The sequence below is a fragment of the Fundulus heteroclitus genome, chromosome 17, assembly GCF_011125445.2.
Source record: "Fundulus heteroclitus isolate FHET01 chromosome 17, MU-UCD_Fhet_4.1, whole genome shotgun sequence".
Classification (NCBI taxonomy): domain Eukaryota; kingdom Metazoa; phylum Chordata; class Actinopteri; order Cyprinodontiformes; family Fundulidae; genus Fundulus; species Fundulus heteroclitus.
In genome coordinates, this window is record NC_046377.1 from 2,512,645 (window position 1) to 2,526,006 (window position 13,362).

A 13,362-nucleotide genomic window follows, 5' to 3' on the forward strand; every position below is an offset into this window, starting at 1 on the left:
CAATGACATTGAATTTTATTGCAAAACAGGTATCAAGCAAAACTTTACATACCAGGTCTTAAAATAAAAAAAAAACATTCATCAATTAGGGCCATGATTCTTTTTTAATCAGTCAGCTGCAACAGCTTATTAAAGTCTGCAAGCACTCATTTTACGGCAGATTTAGTTACATGATTAGACATTTGCATCAATGCGTTTCAGATATGAAAAACACGCTAATATTATGTTTTTCCCCTCAACATTAAATGGTTCCATCGTTTTTAGCCCACTTGAGTTCAAAAAGGGACAATACATAACTGTCACTGAACATGAATTAATTCAGCAACGAGAAAGCAAACACTGCCATCTACTGGATCCTATTTGTCAATTCATTCTGAGTCCTATCCAATCATTGAGGGTTGTCAAAGTGATGCGTTTAAGTGTAGGAAACTTGTAAACTTTTGACTTAACCTTTTGTATGACTTTTGAAATTAAAGCAGTGACACTCCTTATGTATGTATGTATGTATGTATGTATGTATGTATGTATGTATGTATGTATGTATGTATGTATGTATGTATGTATGTATGTATGTATGTATGTATGTATGTATGTATGTATGTTTTCTATTCTGTTTTCTTTTGTAGCATCCATTCTAAATGTCCAGTAAGTAACTCACCCCTCCATGTCCTGCTTTCAAATGATACCGGGTCACATATTTAGTTCAAACGTTAGAAGGGCTACACTATTTCAAAATTATGTATATTAATTGTTGACATAGGGTAAAAAGCATGTTCTAAAAAATCCTAAGTGTTTTGACAAACAGTTTCATTATGATCTATATTTTTTTTGTTTACTCCAGGTCAATATCTGGAAGGATCACTATAGTTATGTACATTAGAAAAGGTCCTCAAATTCTCATGCAGCTTTTGGGTTTGGTTTGCCATCCCAAGACTATTGGTGGGCCCTAAAGTCCCTTAAATGAGTTTAGACCCAAAATGGCGGCACTCGCTGAGTTGGCACAACTTTCATTTAAGGGACTTTAGTGGGCCCCATTGGGCCACCTTTTACAAAACTTGCATCAAAGTTGGAGTTATTTTGCCAAGGCCTTTATCATTAATTATCCTCTAAAAATAAAAGCTCTTATCTACAGTTATGCTGTCAAACAATATGTTTCTGGATGTTTCACATGCAAAGTTGTTTTTTTAATATAACAGACTGACCAGGGCATTGCTCTTTGATGGGCCACTGCTTCAACTAATTAAATAAATAAACAAAATGAGCAAGCTTGTTATTGGTTCTTTATATCCCCAATCTAAACACAGTAGGAAAATATGGCATTTTGATGAAACTGAAGTCAAGGAATATACTAAATGGCTATTTTACCGTACTCAACAAATCTTTTATTATCTCAAGTTTAAGATATAACATACTTTTATTACATTTGCTCAGTCGTTCTGGGATTCCTTAAAATACAGTTTGCTACCTGTGAAACTCTTGTTTCACATATGAAAAGAGGTTTAAAATCCTTTTTTAGATTTACGACAACCTTAGATTCATAAAGATGAGAAAAATTAATTAATTAATGTAGACTGGTAATATCCAGGTTTAAATATTAGTGAAAAAGAAAATAGCACAAACAAGTATAGAATAGAAAACATATTGTGCCGTCGTTATACATTGTGTACGTTGAAACTACAATTTTCTGCGAGTCCAGAATACATTTAAAATGTCATTACATATATTCATAACAAATTCAACAATAAAAATAAGACATTTAAAAATAAAAACGAATAGTCAATGTTAGTAGAGGTAGATTGTGTACATTACGAGGTGTATTTGAACTCAGCACGATTTCTCGGCAACTGTCATGGCGTCTCCCTTGAAGGGGGCTTGGTACCAGAGACAGTAGCTGCTGTCAGCTCTTGTGCTCGCTCTCCTGCGGTGAAGTGAAGCCTCTCCGGGCGGCTGGCTAACATGGGGACCGTCCATGCTAAGGTAAACAGCAGGAGCTCGTTCTGTCCCAGTGGAGGCGCGTTGGCTGACTTGACCTCCCTGCTGCGCTCTGTCCAGTGAGGGCTGAAGGCTGCTCAGATGCACCGTGGCACCTTTAACAAAGCTGTCGAGTGAAAGGAAACCTACAGAGATGTAGATTTATGTTGGTTACTTTTGGAAGATTTAAAAGCCGCGTTGATTACGGCATCGTGCTGTGATGCATCTACAGACCGTAATGTCATTAAAAACGCGAAGCCTTTTTTTCCTCGTTATTTATTTTTTTATTTACCGAGATGGGAAAAGGCCTGCTCTAATTGCTGTAATTGCAAATAACATTTCAAGCGGAGGGTTTTATTCTCTAGTGGCAGAAAAAGAATATGTCAAATATGTCAGAGTTAAATTGTGGACGATCTTTTAAGACTTGGAGTTCCGGGGGGATCTCCTTACCGATTGGTTGTCCTACCTACCAATCACTGTGACATACTCGCCTAATGACAATGTGCGCTATTTTCCTTGTTAGCTGGCTGCGCATGCGCGCATATAGTATTTATGTATTCAGAAGAAGGTCTCAGAAGAAAGAAAAAGGCCAGAATATGTTTGGAAGTTTTTATTTTATTTATTTTTCACGTGATCCCCCTGAGAAGCGGAGGAGCGGTCGAGTGCGCGGTTATTCAAAAAGTGACTTGGCTGTTTCTTGCCTACATTTCTGGAAAAATCGTCCACTGTACCTATAAAATTCCTGGTTATTCCCCACCTAAATATCACTTTTTCCTCACAGCTTACTGCGTAACCTTCAGGGATTTATGGACATTAGACACTCCTCTGAGCGTTCTCCGGATTATTTTATGGTTTGGAAATTATCAGTCTCCTCCTTATGAATTCACCTCCACTCCACTGATAAAAATATCATCAAAAAGTGAATTTATTTTATTAATAAGATTCAACGCGTCTTACATACATTTCTCCCAGGGTGAACTATTTCCAGTGTTTAGTTGTGTTCATGTAGAACCCAAAAATAGGCTTCCCAGACAATTAGACCGTTGTATGAGATCGATTTTAAAAGGGATTTTTATTCCACTAATGTGGGCCTGCTGAGAAGCAAGCCCTTGTCCTGAGCTGTACATGCAGTTGATGCTTTGCTGGGGCTCCCATGAGCTGGTGCATCATGGGGCGGGCCATGGAGCTCATCAGTCTGTGTCTCCGATAAGGTGTTTTTTCCTCTTTTTGCCCAGGTAAAATGCATAGCCATGTCCTGGCACGTGGACGTGAACCTTTTTTCCTATTTGCCTTCCACTCAACTTTCCATGAAGCACAATGGACAACTAGTTCTTTAGCAATGGCCTTTTGAGGATCATGACTGTCTGCTGGACAACAGTCAGGTCGGCAGTGTTAGCTGTAAATGTCTTGGCCATATAATTACATTTCTAAGTTGAAGTCTTTATTGCCCTTATGCAGTTAAGTGGGCCACAAAAACTCAACATCTATTAGCAGCAACACATTTTTTTTTTTTTTGGTATGCATAGAACCTGACTTTGATCAGTTCTACATTAAACACATAAGTTAGCATCAACCAACGCACTAGAAATGCTATTTTATATAAATTAAATGTAATAAAAATTTTTACATAAAATTATAAATAAAGGCTCACTCATCATGTTCATTTATTGAACCGAAAAGATTCACATTGATTCATTGAGCCAGCAAGGACAACCAACACTAGTTTTCGCACACTATCTGGCAGAATGTAACGTGTAATGTGTGCAATTCCAGTATTTTGATTGGATGATCCGAGCTTGGAGCCGTAGGATTTGTGCCCCACAGCTGTCTACTGTCTCAATGAAAGAGCTGCATAAAATGTAATTTATTAAAGTTCTGTTTCCGAGGGATTTTGAAAAAAAAAAACAGAAAAAATACTGTCACGTGTTTTTAACTCGCTTGGTCTCGGCGCAGAGTCTGGATCCTCTCCCGATGCACGGCCGCGATTTGGGCATCAACCCCGACGACCTGATGGAGCCTCCAGAGCCGGAGCAGGAGTCCAAGCAGGAAATCTTGGAAAACAAAGATGTGAGCACTTTGGTGGTATTGTTTTCCATCTCATGCAAATCGTACTTCTGACAGTGCTTAAATACCTCGGGTTCAGCTTCATTTACATTAAATTACAGTTCTAAAGCTGGACGTCGTTCAGCCGTTCTTGTTATTTTCACATTAACAAGCCATAATTACACGATAAGATTCCAGAAATAGTTTTTCTAACATCCGAGCGTCTTCCAAAGGTTTTTACAGATGCAAATGTTGTTTTTAATGCTTATTTTTCAGAGCCCAGCTTTCCTGTTGCAGAGGTCCTCTTTGTTCATGTGATTTATAAAAACATGACGGGGTTGTTTGGATGACAGAATAAAAAAAGTTATGAAATAAGATCAGTCAGACTGCAATATGAGAATCATTTGGTAGTTTATCTTCCATTATTGCTAGTTTATGCTTTCCAGGATAAAGACGTAATAAAACCAGATTCCACATCCTCCCTGACTGCTCCGTTCACGTTCGACCGACGGAGCAGCTGCGTTGTTATTTTAATTAATGAGAACAGTTCCGCATTCTCCGTGACTAACTCCGAACGTCACCGTTGTTCACCGTCAAAATACGGGAACAAGTCCAATTTTCTGCTCAGTTCCGGTCTGTCAGGCTCTGGCCGGGTCAAGCTCCACAACTGCAATCGTAGCGAACAGGAAAAAGAACGTCAACAACCTCCGGTTTGTCAAATTTAAATGGTGTAAATAGAGATGCATTAACCACTAATTAAATGTTTTTTTTTAAACATTTACAATAAAATTAACTGTTTTTATATAAATATCAGATGCATACGACTCTTTTTGGACCAAATAAAGAAGCAGGCTTCTTATTAATTTAGATGCACTTGTTTTTGAGGTTTGAAGACGGCTTTTAACGTCTGTAACAACAATGACACCTTTGATGCTTCGAGCTGTCTCTGGTGACGGCGAGATCAAGGGTTCTTCTTTCCAACATTGAATTAGAAATGTGGTAATCCTCTCCAAATAGATTGGCATTCTGCTTGTAATGACGATGATCGCACACGCTCTCCTCGGGCGGCGAGAAACTTTGCAGCGGCTCTAGACGGAGTAACCCCGGATGTAGCAGGCTTTGCTTTTCACGCGCTCACGGAGCGGAGGATGTGGAATTACAGGGTAAATGGAGTCTGCAGCTATGGCGGTGTCATGGTATGTGGCTGCATTTTGGCTCCGAGTGTCGGGGGGGAGGGCTTTGTCAATGCTGTGGTCATGCCATCAGCCTGGGTTTTGATCCAATAGACTTTACCTTATGCAAAGGTTCTGATTGTGAGTACTTTCAATTGTTTGTCATGTAAATAACAAACAATTGAAAACGCTGGAAAAGCTAAACTGGCTAGAAAAACACACCACCCACATGTATGATGGGTTTGCCTCTCCGCATCAGTCTGGCACTCTCTCAGCTTAGAACAGGGACAATAAAGTGACTATCCTGTAAGAAGATGATCGCTGAGCATTGCTTCAAACTGTAGAAGAGTTTATTCAGAAGAAATTCAGGTTCTGTTTGGAAAATAGCGCTCAGCCCAAATACTGGAATTTAACGCTTTAAGAACTGTGCAGCATCTTTACTTTTTATATGTTGCCTTTGCGATTGCAACCGTTAGAATATCTGCAAGAAGAACCCAGAGTACAAAGATAGGCCATGTTTTAAACCAACTCAGCCCTTCCAAAGTCAGCCACTTCACGCCTGCTCGCCAACTCGGACGCCGTATGTCGCGGTCAGCAAATTGGGATCCATCTGCCGGGGAGGGGGGTCTTTGGGTTATTGGGTGTCCTTTTCATGTAAAAATCCTGTTTGTTCGCAGGTGGTCGTCCAGCATGTCAACATCCAGGGGTTGGGGAGGACCAAGGAGGATCTGCTTGGCTATGAGATCTCAGACGTTTTCCACGCCAAGAATCTCATCGACGTACGAATAAGTCGCATGGCTACACCGCACACGGAGACACGCTAACACGCCCACGTGATCCGGGTGGCGTTCAGTGAGCATACAGGTCTTTTTGTTTTAGGTGATGAAGAGAGCTCACGTCGCCAGGCTGAGGCTTCTCCGCCTGGGAATCTTCAAAGAGGTGGAGGTTCTCATCGACACGTCAGAAGGTAAGCGAGCCACAAGCGTCCGCGGGGGTCTCCGGCAGAACAGAAGCGGGTCGGCTGAACCTTCTTTGTCGTGTGCCCAAGGTAAAGACGCTCTGCCCAACGGCTTGGACGTCACCTTCGAAGTGACGGAGATCAAGAGGCTGACGGGGAGCTACAACACGATGGTTGGAAACAACGAAGGGAGCATGGTGAGAAGCGCGCCACTGCTTACGGTGAATCCAGGGTGCCCGAGCGGAGCACGTGATCCTCTACCTCGTCCTTCAGGTCCTGGGGGTGAAGCTGCCCAACGTGTTCGGCCGAGCCGAGAAGCTCACGTTCCAGTTCTCCTACGGAACAAAGGAGACTTCCTACGGCCTGTCGTTCTTCAAGCCGCAGCCAGGATACTTTGAACGCAAGTGTGTTCTCCTTTTTAGGTGTTAAAGTGTTACATCGGGCATTTCTACCTGCTGGGTGCCTGAATTTCTTTGTCCTTCGTTTCAGCCTCACTCTGAACTTGTATAAAGTCACGGGTCAGTTTCCCTGGAGCTCCTTAAAAGAGACCGACAGAGGCCTGTCTGCAGAATTAAACGTAAGCAGCTTTTTTGTGTCGCCGTTCCTTTTTTATTTCCTCTCGCCGTTCTAGCGGAAACATCCTAATCTGACCCTTACAGGTCTAAGCCCTGATTCACCTGTTCGGCCTCATCTTTGCAGTTTCCTCTGGGCGTGACCAACCACACGCTGAAGTGGGAAGGCGTGTGGAGGGAGCTGGGCTGCCTGGCGCGCAGCGCTTCCTTTGCAGTGCGAGAGGAAAGCGGGCACTCGCTGAAATCGGCCCTTTCGGTAACTTTCCCCGCTTCAGGATGACAGTTTCTCCCGCCTTGTCTCCAGCTATGTCAATAATGTTTCCAATTCTAGGGGACTCTTTTATTTTAAGCAATTTAGTGCACTGCATTCATTCAATTGGATCCACGTGGGTTTTGTTTGCAGCACACCATGTCCATCGATTCAAGGAATTCTGCTATCTTTCCCAACAGAGGTGCCTTATTTCGCATCAACCAGGTCAGTGTGTAAAACACGTGTCCAGAGGTACTGTGAATATTGGAGGAAATGCTTTTTATTTATTCAAATAATAATAATAATGCATTTTATTTAAAAGTGGCTTTCAGAACACTCAACACTGTATAGAACAAGCAGAAGAATGAAGATAAAACGACAATTAATAAAAGTTACAATGAACCGGCAATCACAAAGAGTATGCACTTTGGAACAGATGGATTCTGGGTATAGAGCTGAACTGGCAGAGGGTGCCTGTGTTGGAGCGGGATGTCTGGAGTGGGAGAAAGCTCTGCACCCCATGGTGCCGAGGCGGGAAGGAGGAACAGGGAAGGGAACGGAGGAGGAGGATCTTAGAACTAGCTGATGGACGTATTTTTGAGGAAGGCCAAAGAGAAGAGTTACAGTAGTGAAGATGATTAATATAGATGAAAATAGACAGAACTGGTGTTGTTGACGATGTGAGAGGTAAAGGATAGAGGACTATCGAGGATGACACCCAGACTCTTAACCTACTGTCAGCTTTGGATAATGTAGATTCTGTTCCTATGAGGAGAATTTCAGTTTTGTTACTGTTCAGTTTAAAGACGTTGGAGTTGAACCAGGATTTTATTTTTCAATAGGCAGGAGGTAAGAGAGGAGGGTGGCAGTGTAGAACTTGGCTTACATGAAAGAGAGCTGGGTGTCATCAGCATAACAGTGAAAAGGGATGTTGACTTTCTGGAAGATATTGCAGATAGTAATAATGAAAAGTAGGGATCCCAGGACAGAGCCCTGGGGCACGCTGGTTGTGATGAGATGGACAAGAACTGAAGGACTTAAGCTGAATGAACCGAGTGCAGCCAGTAAGGAAAGAATGAAACCAGTCAGGGGGTGTTATAGATGCTAACTGAAGATAATCTGTGCAGATGGATGAAGTGAGAACTTGTATTGAAGACCACACTCTGATCCAGAATAATGAGAATAGAGAGTAGACCGGAGTCGGCTGCCATCAGAAGCTCATTGGTGTTTTTTGTGAGGGTGGGTTTAGTACTGTGGCGGGATTGAAACCAGACTGGAATTGTTCATAAAGGTTATTATGAGTTAAATGAGAATTAAATTGGGAGGCGACTCTTTTTTTCAAGTACTTTGGAGATGAAAGGTAAATTAGAAATGGGTCGAAGATTACTGCGATTGTCGGGATCTGAGACAGATTTCTTTAGTATAGGAGTGATAATGGCAGTTTGAAAGATAATAGGAACAATTAGGAACAAAATAAGTTTTTTACCTACAATGGTTTACACGTTCCTTTCCTACAGAAAATGTGACTAATTTATCTTATTAAGATATTGCATTGCATATTTTGTGGACCAGACAAAAAGACATTCTCAGTAACGTTTTTTGGTCATTTCAGTTTTGACCCTCAAGTAATTTTTACTTGACAGTTTTGGCTCACTTGACAAAAAGTTTGGACACCGCTGGTTTAGATGGAAAAAGAATCCTTGTTTTAAAAAAATGCTTTGGCTTTAACTTTCCTTCAGTCCATACTGTCTAAAGGAGGAATGTTTTTTTTCTCTCTCTTTTCTCTCTGTTGGTCTTTTTGCCCGACAGGAACTGGCTGGATACACCGGAGGAGACGCCAGCTTTCTGAAAGAGGATTTTGAGCTTCAGCTGAACCGACAGCTTTTCTGGGATTCTGTACGAAAGAAACGAGTCGTTCTTTAACTTTGCAAAGATTGGGATTTCTTAGGATCGTTTGGCCTTTTGCTTTGTCAAACTTAACCACTAGAGGGCAACATGGCCTTGTTGTTCTTTTGCAAATTATATTTTCAGCAGAATTGAAAACGTTCCAACTTGTGTCCTGCCAGGTTCTGTCCGCTTCTCTGTGGGGAGGGATGCTTTATCCCATCGGAGGGCAGCCTTCCTGCATCGCTGACCGGTATACAAGAGTTGTCAAGAAATATTTATAATCAAACCAAAAATTATTCCTTTAATAATTTGCTGTTCTTTATTGGGTTACTGGATATATGAAGCTGATATGGTCCTAAGAGAGAATTGTGACACGCTGGCTTTTGTCCAGGTTCTACCTTGGGGGTCCCACCAGTGTGCGAGGATTTGGGATGTACAGCATCGGGCCACAGAGTGAAGGTAAACGCAGGGGACTGCTTCCTTCTATATTTAGTCAGAATTTGTTTGTAGCATCCAAGTTATAAAACAATAACGCCTTGAGGAATGCTTACCTACATAGCCTTCAGGAGGGGGCTTCAGTAGTGTTAAACAGGCCAAGTGCACCCTCGGCATATTTTGAGCCAAATATCCTATAAATGATTGGGAAGAATGCCTAAAGGCATGGCATGGTGCATATGCGTGCTGTTTGTGTGATGCAGCTCTTTCTTTGGGTTTCAGGTGACTATCTGGGCGGGGAGGCATACTGGGCAGGTGGGCTGCACCTCTACACACCTCTGCCGTTCAGGCCCGGCAGGGGAGGCTTCGGAGACCTTTTCAGGACGCACTTCTTTCTCAACGCGGGCAACCTGTGCAACCTCAACTACGGTGGGTGGATGGATGGAAGCTCGGCTTCTGCTTTCCTCAGATAATAAAGTTGCATTCCCCCCCGCCCCCCCCATCTTTTGTGCCCAATTCTTATCGCTCACGTTTGTTCGCTTCTAATCTCAACTGTGAGCTCCAGCTGAGTGGAGAATGTCCCACTTTACCAGGGTTCACAGCCCTTAAATGTTTTCACTTTTTGCCATGTTCTAACCACAAACTCTAATCCATTCTATCCAACACACGGTAAAGCAGAACTATGAAGTGGAAACAGTACAATGTTTTCAGTTTTATTTACAGATAAGAATCTGAAAAGTGTGGCAGACACATGCAATCTGTTCCCTTTGACTGAATACTTTGTAAACCCACTTTTTGTTGCTATTAAATGGTAAATGGACTGATTTATACAGCGCTTTCTGGTCATACTGACCACTTCAAGACATTTTCACTACAGCCCCCCGTCGGCTGGGCTGCTCGGGCTTCATGATGCTAATGTTCTCTAACAAACCTCTGGGGATCTTCTTACCGAGCCTCGATCACACACACGGGCGCCGTGTTTACCAACTAGGTGATTTCTGAAGGAAACGGTTTCCTCTAGATTATTTTAGGGGTGTCAGCAGAAGGCTTTGCCCATTTAAGATTTTTATGTGTGAAAGTAATAAGCGGACCGTGCAGCGTTTAATCCCACTTGGTAATTTGTAGCCTTTTCTGCAAGGCGGCGAGGGCCACACTGTCCATGAAATGAATGAAGTGACGTGGTTGTGGTGTTTTGCGCAGGCGAAGGCCCCCAGGCACACCTCCAGCGGCTGGCCGAGTGCATCCGCTGGTCGTACGGCGCGGGCATCGTGCTGCGGCTCGGAAACATCGCCAGACTGGAGCTGAACTACTGCATACCGATGGGAGTTCAGAGCGGAGACAGGTGGGAGTCACTGAGAAAGCGACCAGAACCCACACACACACACACACACACACACCCTAGTGCTGTTCCTCCGCTCCTGCTGAAGCATCAGAGCGTCACCCTACTTGACCTTTCCTCTTTCTCTCCTAGGATATGCGACGGCGTCCAGTTCGGAGCAGGGATACGCTTCCTGTGACCGGCTCCCTTTGCGTCCCCCTCTCGACCCTCGCCCGTCTCAGAGTTTGATGTGAATAGGGAGGAGTTTATTGTCATGTTGCACCTGTAACTTGTTTGGGAGTGTGAAAAAAAACTGTAGCATGGGCCTACCCTGTGGGGAAATAAGCCAAACCTCCCCGCCGCCCCTTGTTTTCCATGTAACACGAAACGGCTCCTAGATAAGGAAGAACCAGTACCACGGGGGGGGATAGAAATCATGTTTTCTGCTTTGTGATGTGCACCTCTGGCGTTCCGCTCAGAGTCAAACCTGTATCTGCACCGAGTCTGTTTCGTGTGGTGAGATGAAGTCCGCATTATGCAAAGATTAGAGGTTTTCTGGCAGGTTGTTGGACCCGAGGAGCACAGCGTGATCCTGGAAAAGATTCGCTCGTGGCACTTTGGAGCTCGTTTTTATGATCCAGGAGAACCTGGAGAAAACCAGCACTTAATTTTTCACAACAACAACAAAGTAGGAAAGACACTGAAGATGGAAGGTGGGGCTGTCACCTGAGCAGCATCCTCCTGCAGCGCTTTTATCCCCAGCTCTCTTTTTTTGATGTTCAAATGTTCTCTAATAAATCACAGCTCCTCCCTTGAAGCATTTGCAGTGTTTTCAGTTTACTTGTTAGAGTAAAGCTGATAGAAGCTTAGCAATGCAGGGTAGACATCTGGGACACTTTAGTTGCAAGTGCAGCAGTACGTCCATCCTTTCTCTATAGCCGGTTACCTGGGAGGGGTCTTTCTGTTTAACAGTTTGTTTTTGGACTTTGGGAAGAAGCTGGAGTACCCAGAGAGAACCTACGCATGCACACTCCTTTTCAAAATTAGTCCAAGCTGTCAGATTGGACGGAAAGCATCTGTGCAGAGCAATATTTCAATTCATCCCACAGATTCTCATTTGGGGTTTATCTTGGGCTTTGACTAGGCCGTTCTAACGTTGTTCTGATGGAAGGTGAAGCTTCAGCCTAGTCTTAATTTTTTTTTGAAGCCTCTAACACACAGGTGTCAAACTAAAGGCCCGCGGGCCGAATCCGACCCGTCAAGGTAAATTATCCGGCCCTCAAGAGCCAAAAAAAAAAAAAGGTATATCATGTCATAAAGTAGAGGTATATATCCTTTTAAAGTGTATAAAGTGGCTAAAGCTGTGCCTTCTGTAAGTGTAACTCACCCCAATATCAACTTTTCTTGCAGATAAACTGTATAAACGGGGCTTAAGGTTGCTACTTTTGTTACTGTGCATTTTTTATACTTCTATGTGAACTGGAATGAAATTATGAAATGAAAAGTATCGTCTCTACACGTGCTGCCGGCCCTTTTAATGACTTTATGACGCCAAAGTGGCCCCATATACAAATGAGTTTGACACCCCTGCTCTAACAGGTTCTCTTCCAGGGTGGTCCTGGATTTTGGCTCCATCCATCTTCCCATCAAGTCTGACCATCAGCCAAGGTCCCTGCTTAAGAAAAACCTCCCCACAGCACGATGCAACCCCCACCATGTCTCACAACTGGGATCGCGGGGTCTGTGGCAAATGCCGTGTTACCCTAAAACCCAATTTATAGTTATGTAAAACATTGAAAACCTTTGCATAACACTATACAATTATGTTCTACTTTACGTCAGTATGTCACATAAAATACCAGTAAAACATGAAGATTTGAGGTAATGTGACACAATGTGTAAAACTTTCCGTGGGAAGTCAATATTTAGCAAGGTATTATAAAACCTGAATCAATCTGTAGTTGTTTGACCTCTTCTGTGGGAATAATACAAGGGTTTTTATCAGGGAGCGTCACTAGTGTGCATCGGTATCAATATGTGATAAGTTCTGCAGGCTCTGATCCAGCTGCGACTCTGAGACCAATGGTCCAGAGCTGATTTCATTTGTCCTTTTAGTTGTTGAAGTGAATGATTATGTAGGCTAGGGCTCCGTCTCGCTGCCAAATGTCAGCCAGTAGCTCAAACCTTTGCTCCTCAGGAAACCTGTGCAGGGCGGTCCAGTTTGGCTGGTGCCAGACGTGTTTTTGTCGAGTTTGTCCTGTGTGGGAGTCCTGGCAGGTGAACCAGTCCAAAGCCAGAGAGGCGGATCTGGGCAACCCTGGCCAACTGTAAATAGACAAACTGGGAGGGGCAGACCTTAAAATGCTATATGTTTAATTAATACAACTGTTTGTGAGAATACAGTTATTAAAGTTTAGTTATCAATCAACAGTTTAGGTCTTTTACTGTGAAATGTATTTGCTCCCTTACAATTTTTTTCTGTTATTGCCTTTTTTTATGACTAATGTGTCTAAACATGAAACAAATGTTACCATCAGACTGAGGTAATCTGAGCAAAGAAAAGAAGCAGTTTGCAAACCATGATTTCATTCATGTAACGCCGACCCACCCAAACCTGAACTCGTGCATAAATGCCGTTTTTAGTCAAGTCACAAATTAACCGAGTAACTGCTTCTTTTCCCGTTTCACTAACCAAACCCAGGCTTTATCGGAATAAAGAAATCACTCAAATAGAACTTGTCTGACAAGTAGCTAAA

The 13,362-nt window shown here is 42.9% G+C and overlaps 1 protein-coding gene across 1 annotated transcript; it reads left to right on the forward strand.

The window, feature by feature from the left end:
- Window positions 1-1,820: 1,820 nt before the first annotated feature.
- Window positions 1,821-11,423, forward strand: samm50l (sorting and assembly machinery component 50 homolog, like). The gene is made up of 15 exons (XM_036149382.1): window positions 1,821-1,977; window positions 3,925-4,038; window positions 5,864-5,965; window positions 6,066-6,153; window positions 6,235-6,341; window positions 6,418-6,548; window positions 6,634-6,721; window positions 6,844-6,972; window positions 7,120-7,191; window positions 8,776-8,862; window positions 9,033-9,103; window positions 9,245-9,312; window positions 9,571-9,717; window positions 10,489-10,630; window positions 10,760-11,423. The coding sequence occupies exons 1-15, from the start codon at window positions 1,957-1,959 to the stop codon at window positions 10,803-10,805; spliced, it is 1,413 nt and encodes a 470-aa protein (XP_036005275.1). The 5' UTR covers window positions 1,821-1,956; the 3' UTR covers window positions 10,806-11,423.
- The last annotated feature ends 1,939 nt before the right edge of the window (window positions 11,424-13,362 follow it).

Coding starts and splice junctions, on each gene's coding strand:
- samm50l (XM_036149382.1), top strand. CDS start 1,957: ATGGGGACCGTCCATGCTAAG. Junction 6,154..6,234: donor TCTCATCGACACGTCAGAAG/GTAAGCGAGCCA, acceptor CGTGTGCCCAAG/GTAAAGACGCTCTGCCCAAC. Junction 9,718..10,488: donor CCTGTGCAACCTCAACTACG/GTGGGTGGATGG, acceptor TGTTTTGCGCAG/GCGAAGGCCCCCAGGCACAC.